This window comes from Empidonax traillii, unplaced genomic scaffold (assembly GCF_003031625.1).
Source record: "Empidonax traillii isolate 1590-97213 ecotype Southwest subspecies unplaced genomic scaffold, ASM303162v1 scaffold1419:size123340, whole genome shotgun sequence".
NCBI classification, from domain to species: Eukaryota; Metazoa; Chordata; class Aves; order Passeriformes; family Tyrannidae; genus Empidonax; species Empidonax traillii.
Genome location: NW_020956612.1, coordinates 1326 through 23848, shown reverse-complemented (window position 1 = coordinate 23848; position 22523 = coordinate 1326). Strand labels below are relative to the sequence as shown.

At 42.4% G+C, this 22523-nt stretch overlaps 1 protein-coding gene across 1 annotated transcript in view; it reads left to right on the top strand.

Annotated features, from left to right (window-relative positions):
* The window catches only part of LOC114070033 (ataxin-10-like), a gene marked incomplete at its 3' end in the record, with an annotated part of 29026 nt that extends 6505 nt beyond the window's left edge, over positions 1-22521 (top strand). The window contains exons 4-6 of the mRNA XM_027907211.1: positions 13615-13711; positions 14621-14785; positions 22479-22521. Of these exons, the coding sequence (XP_027763012.1) occupies positions 13615-13711; positions 14621-14785; positions 22479-22521 (305 nt within the window). The remainder of the gene's footprint in view (positions 1-13614; positions 13712-14620; positions 14786-22478) is intronic.
* Positions 22522-22523: the final 2 nt, after the last annotated feature.

The following is a 22523-nucleotide window of genomic DNA, read 5'->3' as shown; positions in this document are numbered from 1 at the left end:
TTAAAAAAACCCAAACAGTTTTAGGCCTTTCCCATAAGGTGTTGCTGCAGTTGGCTGTTGGTCCCCTCTCTTTCTCCCAGCTTCCTTCCCAGGTTAGTCTGAATTGCATTCCACAGCCTCGTGTCTCTTCTCATAATTGCTCCCAGTACATAGCAGGAATCTGTCTTGAGCAATTTTTTACTGCCTGGAGGGGGGACCCTGCTCTAAGGAGTTGCACAGTGAACCCAACAGCTGGATGAGTGCAGAGGGTTCAGAGAATCATGGAATGATTAGGATTGAAAAAGCCCTCCCAGCCCATGGAGCCCACCTTGTGCCCAGCCCAGAGCACTGAGTGCCACGGCCAGGCCTGACCTGACCCTCCCCCTGGCACAGCTTGAGGCTGCTTCATCTTGTCCCTTGTTCCCTGGGAGCAGAGATACTCAATTTTTTACTTTAGGTCATAGGGAAAAAACGAAGTCTCTGCAGAATGTAGATTTAGTGAATTTTCACAGTACTCTCACCGCATCCCTTTTGTTTTAGTTACTTTTTTAATTGAAAAAAGAAAAGTCTCCTCATAACTACCTTTTTTTTTCCTTCCTGCTCTGGGTACCAAGGTAAAAAGCACTTGCCAGAGGAGTAGCTGATGAAGCTGCCAGATGAACTTTATCTGAACTTAAAACAGACCTACATCTCTTAAGAGCTAAGAAGTAGTTCAGTGTGTTTGGGATTGCAGCAGACATAGGAAATATCCTTGTCAGAAGCCCAAGTAGAAAATCTCCTTCACTTCATTGCATGTGTCTTGTGGGGTTAGGTTTGTTTTTCCTTTTTTCCTATGGCAAATTCTAAGCTTTCCAGCAGAATCCAGCAGAACTTTAGGAAGGTACATTGAGGTTTGTCAAGATGATGGATCTTTAAATTCTAGAGTGAGAGATCTGGATTTAGGATTCACCTCTGAAATCTGGAAAAAAAAAAAGGAAAAGATAGTAAGTTGCAAGGGAAGGCATGTGTGTTTTGCAGCAAACTTATGTTCTATAGGCATGTCCCATTTGATCCTCATTTATTTCCACTCCAGCTTGGACACAGGAGCTTTAATCTTTTTGTTTGTAAACAGATCTCAAACCTTTCACCGCCTCAAAATACTACCTTGCTGAAGAATGTGCCTTGAATTCCAATGTAATTGCTTAAAAAACGTTTCACCTGCCAAAATACTTTCCTGCCCTCTCAGATGAAAAGGCACTGAGTGCCTGATAGCTGCCCTGTGTGAGACAATTTGTTGTGCAAGTTCTCTGAATGAGGTGATTGTCCTCTTTGAGCAGAACTGAGCTCTCTGTGTGTGCCTTCGAGGCGCTCTGAGCACGGCTCCAGCATTCCAAACTTCCAGGCTCCTGGGGATACTGAGCTTGTTTTAAACCGAGTAGCACAGGTGGTGGTGGTGGTGTGCTGTGCTGACACCGTGGCCCTGAAGTTTTGGGTTTTAACCAACCAGGGTAAGCTGCCTCAAAATGTGTTTATGGGGGAACCCCAGAATCATTGGAAAAGCACTCCCAGGTTATCCAGTGCCCAGTGCCCACCTTGCCCCCCAGCCCAGAGCACTGAGTGCCACATCCAGTCCTTCCTTGGACACCTCCAGGGGTGGGGATTCCCCCACCTCCCTGGACAGCCCCTGCCAGTGCCTGAACAGCCTTTCCAGCAAGAAATTCCTCCTCATGTCCAACCTGACCCGCCCCTGGCACAGCTTGAGGGTGTTTCTTCTCCTCCTGTCCCTTGTTCCCTGGGAGCAGAGCCTGACACCTCCCCCCAGGCTCTCCCCTCCTGTCAGGGAGTTGCAGAGCCAGAAGGTCCCCCCTGAACCTCTTTTTCTCCAGGCTGAGCCCCCCCAGCTCCCTCAGCCGCTCCTGCTGCTCCAGCCCCTTCCCCAGCTTTGTTCCCTTCCCTGGGCACGCTCCAGCCCCTCACTGTCTTTTATGAGAGACCCAGAACTGGACACAGCATGGGGGCACAATCCCTGCCCTGGTCCTGCTGGACACACTTTGGCTGATGCAGAATTTTTGGATGCAAAATGTGACCAGCCTGTGTTCATGGCATGGGCATTGCTGGGGATCTCAGCCAAAATTAGTGCCCAGGTGTGCTGGCTGTTGGAGTAAGGCTCGGGGTGTTCACTGCTCTGAATGCTATAAAGCCCAGGAACTTTGGGTAAATTGTAGTGGATGATATCCTTGAACAGGAATTTGACTTTGCTTCCAATTTTCTGCAGTGTTCAGGTGTAGTTAAACAGCTACAGATACTCTCTTCAGAACAGAACTTAAAGCATTCCTTTAAAAGCAGTGCTGAAAGATGACCCCGTGTAAATTTTTTAATACTGTGCTTATTATGGTAACTTGAGCATTTTCTGGTAGGATGTTCAGCAACATGAATATCAGGTGTCTAACACCTGTTCATGCTTCCTTTCTTCAGGGAGGACATGTGGGAAAATATGGAATATCTGGTTTTAAACATTTTTTGAGTACTGCTAATGTCATGTTCTTACAAGGGAGCTATAAAAAAATGTTTCTTGCTTTCAGCCTTTTTTCCCTCCCACCTTTTTTTTCCCTGCCCTTTTCTCCTCCCTCACACCTTTTTCTTGCCACCTTTTCCTCCCACCTCTTTTCCCACTTTTATTTTTCCTTGCCTTTTTTCCTCCTGCCTTTTTCTTCCCCTTTTTCCTCCCTCCCTTTTCTCCTCCTGCCTTTTTTCCTCTCCCCCTTTTTTTCCCTTTTCCCCCTCTCCTCCTTTTCTCACTCTTTTTTTTTTTTTTCTTCTCTCTCCTTTTCTGCCTCCTCTTTTCTCTCTGCCAACCAGGAGCGTTATTAATCCCTTGCATTTGGCTTCAGTCAGTGGTGTTTAAATGCTCTGGCTGGTTTGGACCTGACCGGCTCTAATGCATATTTTTGTTTTAGTTAATGAAAACCCCAGTTACCCCTTGGTACTTCATGGGTGGCTCCTTGTCTATGAAGCAAGTGCCTTGGAAAGTGTGTTTTAATCTGTCAGCGCAGAAGAGACAGCTCTGAGTAACCTTGGAATTCAGAGCTCTGTCCAAGTAAAAATATCATTCCTTTGTAGACATTGAAAATAAAAAAATAACCTGGGGTTGTGGATGTGCTTCAGAAATAAGATCTAAGGGGCCTAGACCTATGTATAGGTTCAGAGATGAGTTTCTTGGAGAAGCCAGATGGGATAGAAGCATTTCATCTTTAATGAAGTAACAAGACCTCTCCTGAGGTCCGCAGGAGAACATCCCAGGGCTGAGCAAAGGAGGATACTTGATTTCTTTGTGAGCTTTTGAAGGTGAAGACATGCTGTGTTTCAAAAGCCACTGAACTATAAGTTCATGTAGTACTAGAAAATCATGCTGAAGTTTTGTTATGAGACATCCCTGTAAATGGATGGGAAGAGCAGATAAATTCTCAGCAGCTGCACCTGGTACAATCTCCCTTCCAAAAAGTTGTTAATTCAAAGTCATTGTCAAAGACTTACAGAAGAGGAGATGTTTAGTCGAATGTTTTGGTTTTTCTCAATAAGAATTCAAGTAAAACAGGGTTGAATTGTTTTATTTGCAAAAGCATTCCTGAAAGCAAAAACGGGTGAATACCAGTGAAGGGATAGCAGTGATTTCCACTTCTTTAAGAGAGGCTGGGAGAAGTAAAGCGTCGGTTCTGTCATGGCTCAGTGAAACAAACCAGGAGATGTTTCTTTGCTCTGACCTTTTCCCTGTTCTGCACTGAACCACTGGCAGATTGGAACTGCAGTGGAAAACTGAGACTGGCTAATTTGGAGAGTATGGAAGGGCAGGGAGAGGAGAGATGGTCTCAAACCTGCCAAACCACTCTGAATGGTTTTCCTGTATTCTTTCTTAAATGGGCAGCCCCGTGTCCTTAACCACTTTCTGTTTCTTGTCAATATTTATCTGTTTATTTGTTTTCTTCCCCTAGAAGGCAGTGGCGGCAGCAGCACTCTTACTTTTGGTCCCTTTAAAAAGACTGCGTTGGCAGTAGAATAAGGAGCTAGAAGTAAATACTTGGACCTTTGTGGAGTGCGTTGGAGTGGTACCTTTGAAGAACCAGTTAGATGGAAAATCTGTATACTTAAGCCTAAATTACTTTGAAAATTGGAGCATTTACGGCTTATCTACTGCATCAGAATCTAACTATTTCCCCCCCATTTTTGATACTTTAGTGTGTATACTTTGTCACTTGAAATGCCTGGTCATTCAGCAGTGTATTTTAAATAAACAGGAAAGAGAAACAGCGTGGTCAGTTATGGAACCTGAATGTTCTTTAATGAATGCCAATATTGACCAAAGGAGTCACTCTCTTATCTTTTGTGCTTGTCTTTTATTTATTGTCCAGTAACTTTCATTCTTCTATTTTATTCTTTCAAAAAATTGCATTTTGCTATCTCTGCTTTTTGTAGTACTTTAATCCTGTTGCACTGAATGGTTACATTCCAAATCACCACCAGTGATACAAAAAATAAATATTTTAAAGCGTGCCTGGAGGTGTGATGGAATACACTTTGTAAATTTTGACTGGACAGACATCACAGCAGAGCAGATATTCAGAGCTCACCCAGTGCATTTGGGAAACCATTCCTGAGTTTTATTATCTATGGGCTGGGGTCTGTAGCTGCCTGAACACGTGTCTTCACACAAGCGTTGTTACATGGATTTGGAGAAGGTGTAACTTCTGAACTGTGTCCTGGAGACTCTCATACACAATGGCTGCTAAATTTAAACCAACAGAATTAAGGAAGAAAAGTTAATTCTTCCTCTCTTCCCACATCAGTGCCTCCTGTGTTTATCCCTGGAGGAGAAGGCAGTTTTGTTTCTGAGGGTTCTTACTGTAAATTCTTGTGCTGCAGAGTTTTTTGTACCAGTCATGGTAGGTGGTGATTTATGTGGGATGAGTGGTTATAAAGCTGGAATCACTTTACCTGTCATAGAGGCCAATCATGAATTGTTAATGGTTGACATTTGTCAGTTTAGGTTCATATTGGCTTTTCTTCCGAGGGAGGGGAAGTGGGAGAGAGCAGTTCCCAGAAGGACCTACAGTGCATGGGGGTGATTCCCAAACAGCAGCAGGAAAGGAGCATTTCTCAGCTACTTGGAAATAAAGAGGATTTAAAAATCTGCACTTCCATTTATTTTTTTGTGTTTGGGGGTTTCCTTTTGCTTAATGCTAGCATAATTACAGCTACTTGTGTATTGCAGTTTAAATAAACCAGATACTAATTTAAACAGGCTTTTTTTAGCCATAGGATTAAGGGACATAGGAATATTCCTAAGAGTTGCCAGTTTCCTATGTGTGATCTTTGCTTTGTCTGTTAGCTTTTTGTATGGGGGATTGGTGCCAACACTTTGCTGCCACTGTTAAAGTAAAAACTATAATTACATTGTCAAAATAATATTTATAGTATTTTCGGGGAATAATTGTGGGAGTGTGACGAATATATTATACTCATCAAACTTTTATGTAAACATAAGCATGAGTTTTTTATTTGAGTTATTGGTGTTGTTTTTGGCCTTTGTGTTTTTCCAATCTGTAAAAATAATATTGGGATTTTCATGGTCTCTGTAGCATTTGCAGAGTGTGTGCCCTAACAATCAGTTGATACACTATCTGGTAGGAGTAAACTGCTAGTTGCACTTGTATTGGGATTTTGGTTTCATGTTTCCATAGCTTAAGAAAATCCTCTGTTTTTTTGAGTTTTGCTATCCCCTAATTACTATAGCTCAGAGCATTTTACTACTTTAGCAGACAGGAAGGTTTTAAGTAATTGGTTTGTTCTTTTGTACCATTTGGGGTTGTTCAGTTGGGGTGGGTTTTTTTTGTTCCTTTGTTTAGCTGCCTTTTTTTTTTTTTTAATTTATTGGTTTTTTTAACCAAGTCTGAGCTCCTCTTAGAAGTGAGCGTGAGCCATCTGCCAGAACCATCTCTGGTGGGAGGCGAGCACGGAGATTTCTGGCCGTGAGCAGTTTCCTCTTGGCTGGTTGGTGGTGCAGGCAGGAGTTGCTGCTGGGCAGTGGGAATTCCCAGGTGCTCAGTCCTCCAGTCCTGCCCTGCTCTGCAGTCCTACATGTACAACTGCTCTGTCTCTGCTGGCTTTAGTGGATATTGCCACAGCTTTTTTTGGGCTGTTTTCAGAACACCTAGGGCAAGGGTTACAGCCCTAGGAGAGAGAGTGGGGCTTCCAACCTCCAGCAGGGCTTGGATCGTCATTACACAGGCTCTGGTGTCAAAATGCAGTAAGCTCTGGTCTGCTGTGTTTTATCCTTTATTAGTCCCTCTCATTTTAAAACCTTTTCCTAGATTTGGTCTAAATGTCCTACTGTGTTTGAATCCTGTGGTTCTTGGTAGTGGTTTTTTCCTTCTGTGGGCTTGATTCTCTACCTCAGTCCTATTGCTTCTGCAGTGACTGACTGATTTAGACTCACAGAATCACAGAATGGCCTGGGATAGAAGAGAACTTAAAGTTCATTGACTTCCAACCAACCCGCTGCCCTGGGCAGAGGCACCTTCCACCTGATCACGTTGTTCCAAGCCCTGTCCAAGCTTGGACATGTGGACACTTCCAGGGATGGGGCAGCCACAGCTTCTCTGGGCAACTTGTGCCAGGGCTTCCCCACCCTCACAGGGAACAGTTTCTTCCTAATATCTCATCTAAACCTACTCTATCAGCTTGAAGCTCTTCCCCTTGTCCTGTCTCTCTCCATTTAAGCTGTGCTGAGCTGCATTATTTTATTTACTGTGGACTGTGAGCATAAAAATGTTTTATTTCAGCACCTTGTCGAGGTACAATTTGAACTACAGACCAGATCCTGCCTAATGAGGTTCTCCTGCCAGGTACTGATGGCATGGATGGCACTGGGAACAGACTTTGAAACAGTGACTAAAAAGCTGCTGCTTTCTGACAGTTTGATATTTGTTGTACTGATGGTCAAATATGTCCTTCCCGTGGCACTCACTGATTGCTGTACTGGAAGGCAGAGGTCGTGATGTCTCAATGTCAGTGTAAAGCAATTTGCTCCTTCTAGGAGAGAGACCAACCTGAGGAAATATCCCTAAGGCAGCACAATTAGCAGGTCAGTGGGCTGCCCTGTGGGCTCCCTGCTCCCCATGCTGGTACAGCTTTCAGACAATGTGTAGAGCTGGTTTGGTTTTCTTCTGCTCCTGCAATTTGGAGGCTTTCTAGTACAGCCTGCCAAGATGTTGCTGATTTATGCCACATGCATAGTGGTTTTCTAATGTGGACTGATATCCACTTGGAGCACAAAGGAAATAGGAGTTTGCTGATGTCTATTTAATTGGAATGGTTTCTGGTTACTTTGGTTGAGGCTTGAAATGAACAGTAATGCATATATTTGTGTGGATCTCTAAATACAGTGTTCTGTAAGCCCTTCCCTTCCTTCCTTCCTTCCTTGTTCTTTACTGTCCCCTACCCTACCAGCAAATAATGTCAGCAAGAGTCATAATGAGGCAGGTTTCTGATCTATATAGATATATGTGAATCAAACTTTGCCGAAATATCTGTAGATTTAATATGGTTGCCATTTCTTCTCCAGCAGGGACATCAGGATCTCAAGATAAAGGTGGGAAAAAAGGGGCAAACCAACCTTTTAATTGCAGAGAGCTTACTAAAAACAGACTATCCTAAATATAATGCAAGGAGGAGGAACTGAACTGTTTTCACATGCACTGAGAGGAAATACCCCTTCTAAAGAGTCCCCCACAGAGGCCCAAGGGTGCTGTACTTGTTCCTCCAGGGAAAGTGAAGATGGAAGGGGATGGAAAAAAGCTGGAGGAAGGTCTGGGCAGAGAGAACAACGGGAGGCATCTGCTTGTCTTTAGATAAACTGTTGCTTGTTAGGATAAAAATCCAAGAGGTTATAATTGTGTAGAAGTTCACCATGGCATTCTCTCAACCTTTTGATTATCACTGCCAAGGCACAACTTCCAGACTCTCCAGTTACAGGAGCATTGTTCTGGTGGAAAAGAGGGAGCTGTGTGACTGTGGCTTTCCAGACACAAGGTACGAGATTTACTTCACATTCTGCAGCATCCTTGTTTTGCTACCAGCTGTGGGCTTGGAGAGAGATGCCTTGTGCCTGTCATTCACTTTTTGGTGATAATTTTACGGAATATTGCCAAGTTACATGATTATTATCAAAAGACATCAAGTTCTTTCCCTTTCTTCTACCCTCCGGGCAATACAGCATGTGTGATACAAAAGGGACCGTAATATGGCCATGAGAAGAGGCAAACTGCCTTTACTGGTATCAAAAATAAATAAAAATAAATGGTAATGCCCAAAAAGGTTGGTGCTAAAATTATTGCTCTATATTAATGTGGATATGCAAGTAAAAATATTAAATGTAAGTGTATTTGTCATTCTCTGTCCTTGCAAAAGCCCCATGGTCCGTTTATTAGGCAGATGCAGAATATAAATGCTACAAGGAGGGGGGGGAAGTCTGATACCCTTTCCACAGACTTACAGGAAAAGATCCTTTAGCTTTTTGAGGGAAAGTATAAACACTAGGTGGAAATTTGGGGTTAAATGAAACAACATCCACAGTATGCCATCAAAAATAATTGGAGAAATTTGCTCATAATCTTGGTTAGTATTTTACGTGTTAATAATTTCCTTTTTTCACTTTTTTTTTTTTTCAGACCTGTACAAGGTCTCATGTAGGAGTGTGTCATAGGGTCAGACACCACGAGTAATGCATAGTGGGTGGCCAGTCCTTCTTGTTATTTTTCTTGGTTTCCTGACATGGTTTAAGCTCAGGTTGAGACTCCCCAGTACTTCAAACTTGCTGATTTTGCTACAGCAAGGTCTTTAAAGAGACACTGTCTGTTAGGTTTAGGCTCAGCTTTTAGGCTGATTCAAGAACAAGATTTCCATGCTAATGTGTGCAGGAAGCTTATAGATACAGTTCCAAGTCTGCAAGCACTTAGAGGCGTTGTACTTTACATAGGAAACTAATCTCAGGCATGTGTTTTTGCTGCTTGTGGGGATGTAATAGGAGTCCCATTTCATATACCTTTAGATTTTAGTAGTTAATTTATTAAAGAAATGAGAACACTTATGTTTACTTTCTAAAAACAAAATGATGCAATTAAAATACCAGGAGATAAAGAAAATGGTCCTATTACTGTATTTAATAAGCCTTGCTAATGCTGTTTGAATCAGTCAGTGTAAACTTCATGTCCTCAGTGGTCTGTCAAACTGACTCTTTTCTTTCCTAGTGAATGCACAAATAAATTTATTTGAGTCTCCCATTGTGAGACTTCATTGGAACTTAATTTGCATCAGAGGCTGATTTGATGCGTGGTCTGATGGTTTCTTCCAGCTCTCTTCTGATTCATCTGTAACTCCATGTTCCTGATAGTGCGGTGGGGATTTCACTTGCCTTTGAATCAAATTCTCCTGTTCAGTCAGAACACAGTGTCGATATTCTGCCTAGACGTTTATCTTCCAAGAACAGGGGGGTTGTCTAGTTAGTGCTTGGAATGTTCTGGTAATACTAGAGTTGGCACTTCTGGCAGGAAAGAAAAAAATTAAGAGTCCGACTTTGTTTTGGAGGTGGAGTAGATGAGGAGTGGGAGCAGAAACTTATTAAACACAACATTCCTGGTATTCCACAGATGGTAAAAGTGGGTTACTAGTCTGCACTGCAGCAAGTGCAGGAAGATCAAGGCAGAAATCAAATCGGTAGCTAGACATTCATTTTATTTACAGAAATAAAATACTGAGCATTGCTTTAATAACGTTAAATGGCAGAGCCCATATATGTATTGGACATTCAATTCGAGTAGTCTAGACAGACTGTTTTCCAAGGAAAATACATTTTCATCAGTATTTGTGGTATGATTCATGGTGGTGAAGAGGCAAATAACTCTTTTTATGACTGGAAGTTGCTTTAACTTGCAGCCACAAGGAAACAAGTCAATGACCGGATGATAGTGGTGGAAACTCAAATTTTGTAGTAATAGAGGTCTACACCTTCTGCTGAGTTGGAGGTTTTATTTTCCCAGGGGTGGCAGTGTATCACAGAGCATTCTGCACTGTTTACAAACAAGCAGAGGTGGTCTGGAGGGCACTTGGCAGAGCGGGATGTGCTCCAGGTCCTTGTCAGCCTCAGTGCCTGCCCTGTGCAAAGAGGGCACTCCAGCTCTGCCCTTCCTGCCTGTTAGTGATTAGCAGAGCATTGCATGAGAGATGCAGGTTCGCAGGCCTTATGTGTGCAGTCTGCCCAGTGATGCTGTACAGCTTTGGTTGGATTTATTTTATATTTCTATTTGTTTTGTAATTGCAGTAAAGGCAGAGGATCACAGCAATCACTGTGCTGTCTGCCCCAAAGAAAAAGAATGGAAATCTCTTAGGCCTGTTTTAAGTCTCTGCAGTTGCTGTCAAGGTTTTCCGAAGTGATTGGTGAGCAAGTTCAAGGGCTGCTGTTCCAGCAGAAGGAAACAGTGTATTGTATTTCAAAAACCTAATGCCTAAAGTCTTTGTTCTAAGAACTTCGGGCATTAAGTTTTAATCTAATACAAAATCCAATTCTGCAAATGACACTGTGGGAAATAATGCCTTTGTGAGGAGAAAGACACAGGTCAGGCCTGTGGAGATTCATGGAGTGGGTCCAGCAGAGGCTGGAGATGATGAGGGGACTGGAGCATCTCTGGGAGCAGAAAATGCTGAGGGAGCTGGGGCTGTTCAGCCTCCAGAGGAGACACTGAGAGGGGCCCTCCCCAGTGAGTGTCAGGGGCTGCAGGGAGGGGGCAGAGGATGGACCTGGCTCTGTTCAGGGGGGCCCAGCAATGGCACAAGAGCAACGGGCAGGAACTGATGCCCAGGAAGTTCCACCTGGAGGTGAGAAAGAACTTCTTTGCTGGGCAGTGACCCAGCACTGAACAGAGAGGGTGTGGAGTCTCCTCACTGGGGATATTCCAGAACCATCTGGACACAATCCTGTGCCATGTGCTCTGGGATGGCCCTGCTGGAGCAGGGAGGTGGCACCAGATGAGCCACTGTGGTCCCTTCCTGCCTGATCCAGCCTGCGATTCTGTGTTCCTCAGACCATATAATATAGTTATCAAATGATATAATTTCAAGCTAATAATTAAATGAAAAGCATGCTATAGAGCCTGTTTCATCTGTTGTGTCATCATAAGGGACTGCAAGGAACAGAGGGAGCTGTGATGCTGAAGGTACTGAACTGCCACAGTGCATTTAAACCATCCTCCTGCAGGACCATTGAGTATCAGCTGCCTCACCTCTTGCACGGGTGGCCTGGAGTGACTCTAAAAGATCAATTTACATGTAGGCAAACGTTTAGCTACCAATATTCATCAGCTAAAGAGTCAGTGTTTCCACTTGTACCCCTTGCACCGCTGTACAAAGAAATTGTTTTTGCAGAACTTAGAGAAGTGTCCATAACCCACTGCAGGCTGGTTGAGAAGGCAAAGGTGCATTCTGTGTATTTGCATTTGCCAAAGAGCACCCTTCTTTTACAGGAACCATTGAAGTCTCACTGAGGGTGAAAATCTCTTCAGCTCTAGGGTCCACGTGTGTATCAGAAGTTACATCTTAGTACATGTAATTTCCCAGTGGTTGACTGTCAGGTTAAAAATAGTCCTGTTGACCACACACAGAGTAACATTTTTTCAATTAAAATTTAGCTGTGCTGATAGCTACAGAATTATTTAAGTCAGTGTGTTTGGTAATGGCTTTTAACTTCATAAAGATCTGTACATTTTCATGGGAAAACTGAAATAGTTTTGTAGGTTTTTTTTTCTTTTTCTTTCTTTTCTGTTTTCCTCTCCTTTTCAGAAAGCACATTGAGCAGATGGAAAGCTGGAAGGCTGTCTTCATCGGCTTCTAGATTTTCTTGCTTTTGCTCTAAGGACATGGAAAGACCACGGAAGGAAATGGCCTTAAGTTGTGCGGGGCAGGTTCAGATTTGATATCAGGGAACATTTCTTCCTGGAAAGGATTGTCAAGCATTGGAAGTGACTCCACCAGAGAAGCGGTGGAGTCACCATCCTTGGAAGTGTTCAGAAAACGTGTGGGTGTGGCACCTGAGGACATGATTTATAGTGAAACCATGATGGTGCTGGGTTGATGGTTGGACTTGATGATCTTAAAGGTCTTTTCCACGTAATGATTACAGGATTCTATGATTTTATGGTGATGAAGTTTTTGCAGAGGAGAAAAGCGCCGTCTGTGCAGTAAGAATGGTAACTTTAAAAGATCTGTAGTACTTTTTCCCTAGTCTGTTTTAGTTTTTGGACAGACTAATCTCTAATGTCTAATCTCTAAGGGTAATTCATAGCTGGAAAAGGTCAAGCAAATTCCAGGGAAAGACTGGGTATAATCAGCCAACCTCCTTTATCCTTGGGAGGCCTTTCTCCTCACAGTGTGGGTAAGGAATTCCCCAAGGGAAGCAATATCTTGTTCCTAGGATTTGCTGCCTTTTTGGTTTTTTTTTCCCATAAAGTGTCCTCTGGTGTGCCTGTGCTTGTCCCTCAGAAAACTCCTAAGTCAGCAGGGTGGGAACCAGATGGGCAGGAAAAGCGGAAGCGCAGGGACGAGCAGGAAATAATAAAACGCTGCAGATGTGCAGGGAGAGAACAGGGATCCTCAGAGCTAGAGGGGAATATGATTCAAAGTGCATTATGGATAAGACATAGATATTTTGGCCTTAAAAATCTATATATTTATATGGCAGGAAAAGTTACTATTCCCTAAGCCCCAGTGACCTCATTTTTGACTTGCTTTGTTTTTCCCAAGGGAACGTATGCCCAGACTTCTGTAGGAAATCTGGCTGCCAGCTGGCACAATACCCTTCCAAGAGACCTAATTTTAGATTTGCAGAACCTGGCAATGTCAGCCACCTCCATCTGTAATAGGCTGATATTTGTAATATCTCTTAAACTGCATTTGAACATTTAATTTGAAGTTTCTTTGCCAGCCTGTTAACAAGGGCCAGGCTATTGAGAGCTGCCAGTAGGGCCAACAAAAGTGTTTTAATTTTGTGAGGTCTGTGGGTTCATGCTTTTCTTTTTTTGGTGAATTTACACCTTTTGGCTGCTCTAGGATATTAACTTGTGTGGTGAAATATCTGCCCGTATTTAAACCTTTATTGAGAGGAGGCTAGAATTAATCCCTTGTAGTAAGAGCAGAAATCTGCCATATTGAAGTCAGTGTTAAAATTGGAGGCAAAGTAACTTGGAGTGCTGGCTTTGATTTTTCTGGGGTAGAAATTAGCAAGTATTGAGCACATCGTCATATTCTTTAATGATTTGACCAGCTAAACAGAATGTAGTGTGAGTAGCAAGGAACTATCAGTTAGTTCTTGTCATCACCAGTTGCCAGTCTTTAATACTCAAGTCCTGCGTATAATTCTAAAACACTTTGTAAAATATTTGCATTAGAAGAGAAAATGCAAATATTTATGTACAGTGGCAGTGAAATCCTGCACCTGAATCTTCGTGGAGAAGATTCTGCACTGTGTGTCTGTAAAATGTCATTTATATGAAATAGATTAGTGTTGCTTTGAATTCCTGCTAATATTATTTTCTGGTTCTTTTTTTTTTTCAGCTCTTCGTTGTAGTCTCCAGTTTCTTGGAAACATTGCAGCAGGAAATGGAGATTCCCAGAATAGCCTTTGGAAGTGTGCTTTCCCAGATCTTTTCTTGTAAGCATGGATGCGGGTTTTCTCCTGGTGTCATTTCTGTGGTTGTATTCAAATCTCTTGGACATGATGGCTGTGCCCTTTGCGCCATGAAACTCTGAAAAACAACTTTGGTGAGGAGGGGGATGGTTGAGACCATATCCTGTAGATGTTTTTTTGTTAGTCAACCGCAGGGGTCAGGACCTCTCAAAACCTGCTTGTTCTACACTAACCGTAAATTGATTTAATTTAGTGAACTGGAAGAAAACTCTATTTTGAATGACGAGCTTTAGAAATGAGCTTTATTTCAGATGTGTTTTGAAGCAGTTGCACTCATTTCCAAGGAGGCAGCGTTTTCTTTTCTCACTCCTGTGCAGACCTTTCAGTATTGCTGGTCACGCGGAATTTACAAAAGTCTGTTAATCGTTGTGTCTTCCAATCCTTTTGTCCCCCTCCAAAACTCGCCAGAATATCTTCCTGGAGGTTTCGTGATGTTTGTGTGATGAAATGTTATGTAAACTCCTCTGTGCAGACACATGGCAGTGTAGTTGATGTGTTTGCCCAGACTTTTCATAGTGAACCGATGACAAAGTCACTTCCATTCGACTTGATAATTGCTCTGAGTGGGTTTTTGAAGCCTGTTTATCAGCACTGGGTGTAGAAACCTTATAAACAGAGAAACAGTTTATTATTGTTTCCCCCCATTTCTAGCTCTTCAGTTAGTTCTAATTTAGCATGAATTTTTAAAAATTTCCTGTCAAGTTTGACCTTCAGCTGGGACTTGGGGTGTTTTTCGCTGTGGGTGCATTCTGTCCCTCCCAAGCAGAGACAGACTCGTGGTTGTCTGTGAGAGCAGCTCAGTGGCCTGAGTGTCGCTGGCCTGTTTGTCCCAGCTCATTTACCGTGCTCTTCCCTCTTTGCTTTCTCTGGAAGGACATGCCTGGCGCACAGTGACAGGAAGGTTGTTGCCTATTGCTGCATGGTCCTGTTCACCTGCCTGGACTCGGAGAAGGTGGGAGAGCTGCTGGATCCCGGGAGCTTGGCTGTGGCTCTGCACGTCCTGAGAGTCTACAGAGAGCAGCTGGAGTCTGAGTGGTCGTATGTATCTTCAGAGCTGTTTTTTCCTGGTGTAAATCTCTCTGTTCAAATGTCTACAGTTGTGTCACTGCTAAGTGGTAAATGAAGATATATTTAGGAATTAGCCACTTAGTACAGAGAAAATTTTCATGATCGTTTCAGTGGCTGTTTTGAATGTTGCTAAAATAAGGGTACATTTTTTGTTGAGGATATACAGAATAAGAGAATTCTCAAATCATGATCTATTTTTTTTTTTTTTTTTAATGTAACAGGGCTCTAGAATGTAAACTAATTTCTATGTGTGTGCTGGTCTGTGGAGGTTTTTTAAAGTTAGCACAGAAAAGGAAGACTTGTATGAGTAGTGCTTGGGATTGCCACACAAAACCTGGGGGTTTTCTTATTTTTTTCTGTGTTAACAGATCTGTTGTCTAGTGCAACATGCCATCCTTTCTATACCAAAACAGAACAAGTTTTGTTTGTGAATCTTTATTTTCATGCTTTAAGGCACCTAACCAATGGTTTTATTCTGCTGAGCTGTTGTGGGGTTTTTTTTTTTTTTGCTAATGACCATTCTTGTAAATGTTGTTGTCAGTTATGCATTTGGTAAATGTTCTGCTCTGCACAGCAAGGATACGCATTCAGCTCGTTGTTACGTGATGTATTCCCAGGGGAAAAAAAAATGGTTTGTATGTTTTTGTAGTATTCTTTTGAAGGTCATGTTTAAATTCAAAATTTAATTAGGAAGAATTGTCGGGGATTTAGTAGTTGTTTGGAAAGTCTCTAAACAGAGTTAAGATGATTGAATGAAAATCAAATGTCGCTTTATAGTTTGCTTTTGTATTGAAAAAATTACTTTAAATTTGTTTGTGGCTGGGCTTTTTTATGACAAGGTCAATTTGCTTAGGACATAAATAGTTTTCAGAAAGCAAATTAAATTTCAGGGTCAAGTGGTGAGACTTCTATTGCAGAAGTGGCAAGCTAAGTCTAGCTTTGTCATTTGCAGTAACAGAAGGGTTGGTTTTCAGATGATTAATCTTGATAATCCTTAGTTTTCTTTATGTATTGATAGGCTGAAATGTGTTTTGACTGAGATATGAAAGCTGTAGTGGTAAATTTATGTTTTGATGGTAATTAGAGAATAAATGCAGCATCAAAATGAATGCTGAGGGATCCAGTTTCGTGATCTCTCCAGTTTTATGTGCATTCTGTGGATGTTATGATGAAAATGTGTTACCTCCACTGTGGATGTTTGATGTGGGTGGGAAACTCTCTTCAGAGTAGTCTTCAAGTTGAAAAGGGGTAAAGTTTTATACAAGATAAAAGACCCTGATGAAGGTCAAGAGAGGAGTGGGAAGAGTAACCCTGGCCCTGCCATAAGGCGGTTGCAGAAAGTTTGCCCTCTGATTCCTGTCAGAATGCTCAGTTCCTTGTATGGGGAAAAGCAATAGAATTTCTTCCAGCCCTTAAGAAAATAATACATTTGGTTTTCTTTCCTAGTACTTTATTGGCTCGTAAAGTCTCAGAGCTCATTATCAGGTTTTCCAATTGAAAGAAAAAGTGATGAGTTTGTAGTATGTTTCTTGGCAGTTTGTGCAGTCTGAATTATAAATGGAAATCTTTCAGGAATGTTGGCCCTGTTTTCAAGTCAACACAGGTCAGGTGCATTCACAAGTGCAAAATCTAACCCAAAAGGTGCATGCACCAGTGTAATATCAAACATTGGGCAGGTATTCAAACAGCATTGCCTTGAAAGGGAAAGATTCCTTGCTCTAAAGGGGCTGATTTTTCTGAATCTTAGTTGTTCTAGAGCCTTTTTGTCGTTCATGTTATACCTGTTCCCCCTGTCTTCGCCTTCATTTGTTCTTCTAATACTGTGTTTCTCTTATCTCCCTTCCAGGGGCAGCTAATGATCTGTTATTGCTTCCAACTTGCTCTGCTCATGATCAGATCTGGGATTAGCGTTCCCTCTAAAATGCTTCCTTGCACATGGGAAGTTTTTAAACCTCTTACTTCTGTTGTTTCCACCCTCTTGAGACCTTTTTTTTTTTCTCCATTTTCTTTTGGTGTTACTTAGTCCCCAAAAGCAGCAGATCTGTCTCTTCAACTATGATCTTGTAGCTGTTTCCTCCACCCCTCTCTTCATCTGACATTTCTGTTCAAAGGGATGAGCAGGTTTTCCAAGGGCTTACTTCATTTTCTCTGTATCTTCCATCTTTCCAATGTGTCTCTAATGATATGTGGATTTAATTCTGAGCTGCTGACGTACCGAGTTGAACATACAGAATCATGGGATGGTTTGGGTTGGAAGGCACTGTAATGCTTATCTAGTCCCACCCCGTGCCATGGGCAGGGACACCTTCCACTAGCCCAGGTTGCTCCAAGTCCTGTCCAACTTGACCTTGGACACTTCCAGGGATGGGGCAGCCACAGCTTCTCTGGGCAACCTGTGCCAAGGTCTCCCCACCTTCACAGGGCAGAATTTCTTCCTAATATCCCATCTAATCCTATTCTCTGTCAGCGGGAAGCTGTTCCCCTGGTCCTGTCACTCCAGTTCCTGGTGAACAGTCCCTCTCCAGCTTCCCTGTAGGATCCTTTCAGATCCTGGAAGGTGCTGTGAGGTCTCCACTCAACCTTCTCCCTTCCAGGCTGAACAGTCTCAACTCTCCCAGCCTGTCTCCATAGGAGAGCTGCTCTAGTCCCCTTATCAACTCCGTGACTTCCTCTGGACTTGCTCCAACAGTTAAATGTGTTAATGTTTAAATATCTTAAACACATAAGCAAACATCCTTACTCTGTAAGGTAATTCCCTTTTCCTGTGCTGCTTGCCTTCAGCAGCTGCTGCTTTACAACATGCTGTCAGGGAGTTGGACACATCCTTCCTTTAGGAAAAAGAGCTGGAATACACTGTTCAGTAACTGAAATGTATTCCCTACTTCCACTTTCTGTGGGATTTCTACCAGGCCTGGAGAGCCCTCTGTAACAAACTCCCTCTCTTTCTTCCCAAGGTGCAATGTGCTGAAAAGGTTTGCCGAGCGCTGCCCTTTTATTTGATTTTTCAGTCGAAGCTGTTTCTTAAATATATAGAGAGCTATGCCTTAGGCTCTGGGAAATCACGGAGCCTTTAAAAGGTATTTGTTCTGTGTTTCCCCAGACATCCACTTCCACTCCCTCTGGGGCTTGTGTTAATCAGCAGCAGCACAGTGTGTCACACAGTTTGGAAGGTGCTGTATTTAGAAGAGAAATCAGCACAGAATGCCATGTCAGATCTATTTTAGAATATTGGACCTGCAAACATATGTGTTTTGTAAAATAATTAGGAAAAAGTAGTACCAAATTACATTATAATTTATCCTAACCGAGACCAATGTGTATCCTGAAAGCTGTTTATTTTAGAAATACTTTGGTGCCTCCGTTAGAGATGAGAGTATACCTTGTGTCATCAGTTTTTCCAAGTGTGTGGGTGGGGCAGTGTAGCTAATAAGGAAAAGAAAATCAGGTGGTATTTTTGATTCCTGAAGAGCAAGGAAGAAAAATCCTCCATTTTAAAGTAAGAGGCATAATGTGCCTTCTGGCTTCCAGAAGAGTGATATTAAGAGTGTGGTCAGCTGTTTGGCTTGGGAAGGAAGGTTTGTTTCTTCTTTTGGGCAGTTTAGGATGTCCCCCAACCCCTCCTTCTCCTCTCCAGAAAGTAATTCCTTTTTTAATTCCAGGAAAGTCGGAGTTACTCTGCAGGTTCCAAGTTCAACTGTGGTTTTAAATAGTACTGACAATTGAGAAAAGTTTCCTTAATTGTAGAGATCTGAGCAGCTTCTACATTCTGTTTACAGTAGCAGTGAATTGGCACAGATCTGCTCAATCTTTCAAAGCCCAGCCTCACACGTTTCATTATCTTGTCACCTCTTTCTTCTTGTGTGCATTGTGGAGGGAGGGGAGCAGGAACTGCTTTTAGCACAAAGTGCTATTGGCTATTGCTCATCATCTTCCAGTTTTTCTTGGGAGCTATTCAGAAAAAAATTGTTCCAACTTCACATATAAGTAAAAATAAGTCCTTTTTCAGTGCCTTTCAGAGGTGGGCATCAAATTGAATGGGGAGTGTCTTCTGAATCAGAGAACTGCTGCACATAATCTGAACTTGCCATGTCCACTGCCATGGCCTGTGGACAGGATGCTTCCATTGTGGGAATGCCTTTGGAAGATGGAAGGATGTTCAGTGCTGTGCTTGGAGCACAGCCCACAGGAGGGGAGGGTTGTGACACAGGGTTGAGCCTTGCGTGGGTTTCCTTATTCTTCTCTTGAGTGAGAAGTGCTGGTGTTGGACTGGAGTGAATCGCTTCCTTTACAGAGATGTTATGACAACACATGTTCCATTTGTTAGTAAATAACTTTGTAGTTGTAATTGTATTTTTTAGATTTTTTTTTAAAGGGTTGGTTTCTTGCACAAGGACAAAATCTACTTTTGCTTCTAAAATGTGCTCTGGTTCCAAACAGCTCCTCATGAGGCACATTGCTTTTTAAGCATCTAAAAAGGCTGGTGATAAGGCTTTGAAAGGTTGGCCATCTGAATCTCCTATGTTTTTGCTTCAAAATTTGGATGATTTGTTACATTTGTCCGTTAAATTACAGTAAGAAGATGGCTACTTACTTCTTACTAAATATTTTGGATAGTGGCATTATTGTAGGGTGATGAAAAATGCTTTTGGTTTTGAGATTGAAAGAGAAAGTTGCTGATGAAGTAGAGAATTGCTGTGGCTAGTTCTTCGTACTTTGAAAGCACTTGTGGGGGTTTTCTTCCTCATTTTCTGAGACTGAGGAGCCTGTTCTCTAAACTTGCTAATGGGATCAAATCAACTTAATGTGGAGCATGACATTTGATGATGAAGCTGATTGCTTGCACCCAGCCTGGATTGGAGCAAGCTTAGTGGGCATTTGGAATACACTGAGTGCAAATGCAGCTCATACCACGTCGTCTTGGCTGCTTCTCAACTTCAGTCTGGTACAATACAGCCCTTGTACTGTTAGAAAGCCTTTGAACATCTCCTCCTGTATTTATCTGCTGTGGAAGCACTGGATTTTTTTAGGATTTTGGCCAAACACTTTTTAGAAAGTTAAGAAAATTGGCAGATTTAACACTGTTCATTTGTTCCTGTGTTACCCTTGTATAATAGCTTTAATTTTCACCATTTCCTTCGCTAAATTACAGTGGTCCTCAGTTTATCCCAGTGGTTCTGCTGTTGGCCCCCAAAGAGAGTTTCGATCTCCTCCCAAAGCCTTTTGTGTGCATCTGAAATGCCATGTTCAGTCAGTAACCCAAAACTCAATGTCTTTATTTCAGAGCTGTGGATGGGCTTACTTTTCATCCTCTTTTCCCCTGCCCCAAATGAAAAACAGAGCTGAGACTGAAGACACTGGAGTGAGTTGGCTGCATCCTTGCTTAGCTACCTCCAAAATTTCTGGGCGTGGTAGAAAGAGCTGGAAGTGCTTTTCTCCTCTAATAGTTTTTCTGTTATCTCTTGGTGATACTCCTGTAAAATGGGCTCATGCTCTATTCTTTGTGATGCAGTATTGCAGGATGTGGATAAGGTAAAAAAGACATTTAAATACAGAAGCAGACGCTTCATAGAATCCCAGAATGGTTTGGGTTGGAAAGGACCTTAAAGAGTACCTGCTTCCAAGTCCTGCCCTGGGCAGGGACGCCTTCCATTAGCCCAGGTTGCTCCAAGCCCCACCAAACCTGGCCTTGGACACTTCCAGGGATGGGGCAGCCACAGTTCTCTTTTCTGAGGTGTTACATCATGTCATGAAATCAAAAGGGTAAGAAGCAGAAACTTAAGTCTGAAATACTGCAAGCTCCTCAAGCAGTAGAGTTCTAGTGAATGTGAAAAATGTGTGTAAATACAGGAGTGTAGAGCCAAGGAATGACTGAACCCTGGCCCTTCTCCTTTGCCGGAGTGACCAGGGATGTGCATCTGGGAGCATTAGGTCTTTTTCGTGGTAATTATGGGTCACTTTTTAATTACGAGGCAGATTTCAAGAAGGTTTCCTCAAAGTCACGTTAAACCTGAAAATTAAGATTTTAATTCATAGTCTCTACCACGGAAAAAAAAGAATGGGGCTTCAGGCTGTCTCTTTGAATGCACTTGCACTTTGCTGCATTGTCAGCTGGAATTTGTACACTGAGGCCAAGTGGAGTGTTCTGCACGGTGTGGAGGGTTGTGCTGCTTCCTTTCACAGCTCCAGACTAAGCCTGTGCTCCTACTTAAATCTGAAAAATAAGGTCAGGTGTTACCACTGGGAAGGTTTAGGGTGGGTGGCTGTGAGTTGTTGGCTCAGGATGGTGGGAGCATTGCCCTGGACTGCTCTGCTGGTGACTCTGCTCGGGTGTGACAGCAGCTTGGGTGAAGCACGTTTGTGGTCCTGATTTTGGGGGAGCCTTGTTTTGTCAAACTTGTGTTCAGAAACTCTTGAATTATTTCTGTGCTCCCCAGCATGCCAATTTTGATTCCCTATTCCTCTGCTGTTTTTTTTTTTCCCATTTGTTAATGTACAAATATAAGTAAAAAAAAAAAAAGCACAGCATTAAACAGTTTTTCTCCTTCCCTCTCTGAAAATGTCATTTACAGTAACTGAGCCAGGGCTGGCTCAGTCCACGGTTACTGTTAGAAATGGAGTAGCTATTAATCTTTTGGACCTCTCCTTCTCCTATTTCCCCACTTGTCTAAAAAGTACTTTGTTGCAGCTGGAAGGCTCCTGTGTGATCTGCCTGGTAGCTGTGTAGTGGGTTACGCACAAAAGAAAGGCTTTCAACAAAGGGAAAGCTAGGGAGGAGGTGGAGGCAGTATTGAAATCGCTTGGTTTGAGTTATTTTAGCTGTTCTTTCTGTGGCCCCATCAGCTGAGAGGATGCTCTGAGACTTGACCTGTCATTACTGTGTATTTAATAGCCAGATGTGCTGCTTTAAAAATACATCATTTAGTTTGCGTGTACCTGTGAGGAATAAATGGCACTGCCAGTGCTCTTAGGAGTGTAATTTGAAGAGATAAATATCTTTACCTACTTTGTTTTCTCCCATCGTACTGAGAGTACGAGTCTGGGTTGAAATTAAAGGACAGTCATCTGCTATGGACTGCTGTGGGTGTAAATACTGGCACTGGCACAAGAGCAGGCTGGCCACACTTTCCAGAGAAAGTATTAAGAAGAAAGAATAGGCTGTTGTCAGTTCTGGATGGATTCTTTTTGAGAGAGGCTGTTTGCTTTGATGGTTTGTTGGATTAAAAAATAAATAAAAAATCAAATTAAGTTTAAAAAAAAGAAATAATTTGGCCACTTTTTTGACTGTTTGGGCTTAAAAGTGATGTTGTGATGAGTAGAATAATAGTTTTCAGTCTCGACCTTTGGTCAGCACTGAGATGCATAAAGGATTGGATGAGGGGTTTATTGTTTGAATTGTGGTGTGCCTTTTGTGTTACTGACCAAAGACTGATAAGCTTCCTTTCTAGCCTACGAGTAAAAGTGTGCTGAACTGATGGGAAATGGTCCTCACTGTCTTAGGAAAAACTGCAGAACAATACAGAATTATTTTGTGGCTATGTCTTTTAGCAAACAGGAGCAAAAGCAAGTCACCCATTCATGTACAAGTAAAACTAAGCAGCACTATTTGGAATAAATGTAGATGCTGCTTTTGTAGCACCAGTAACACTTTCCTTTCTTCCTTCAGGTTCCTGATTGTTACAGACCATTTGCTGCAATGTCCAGAGCTGGT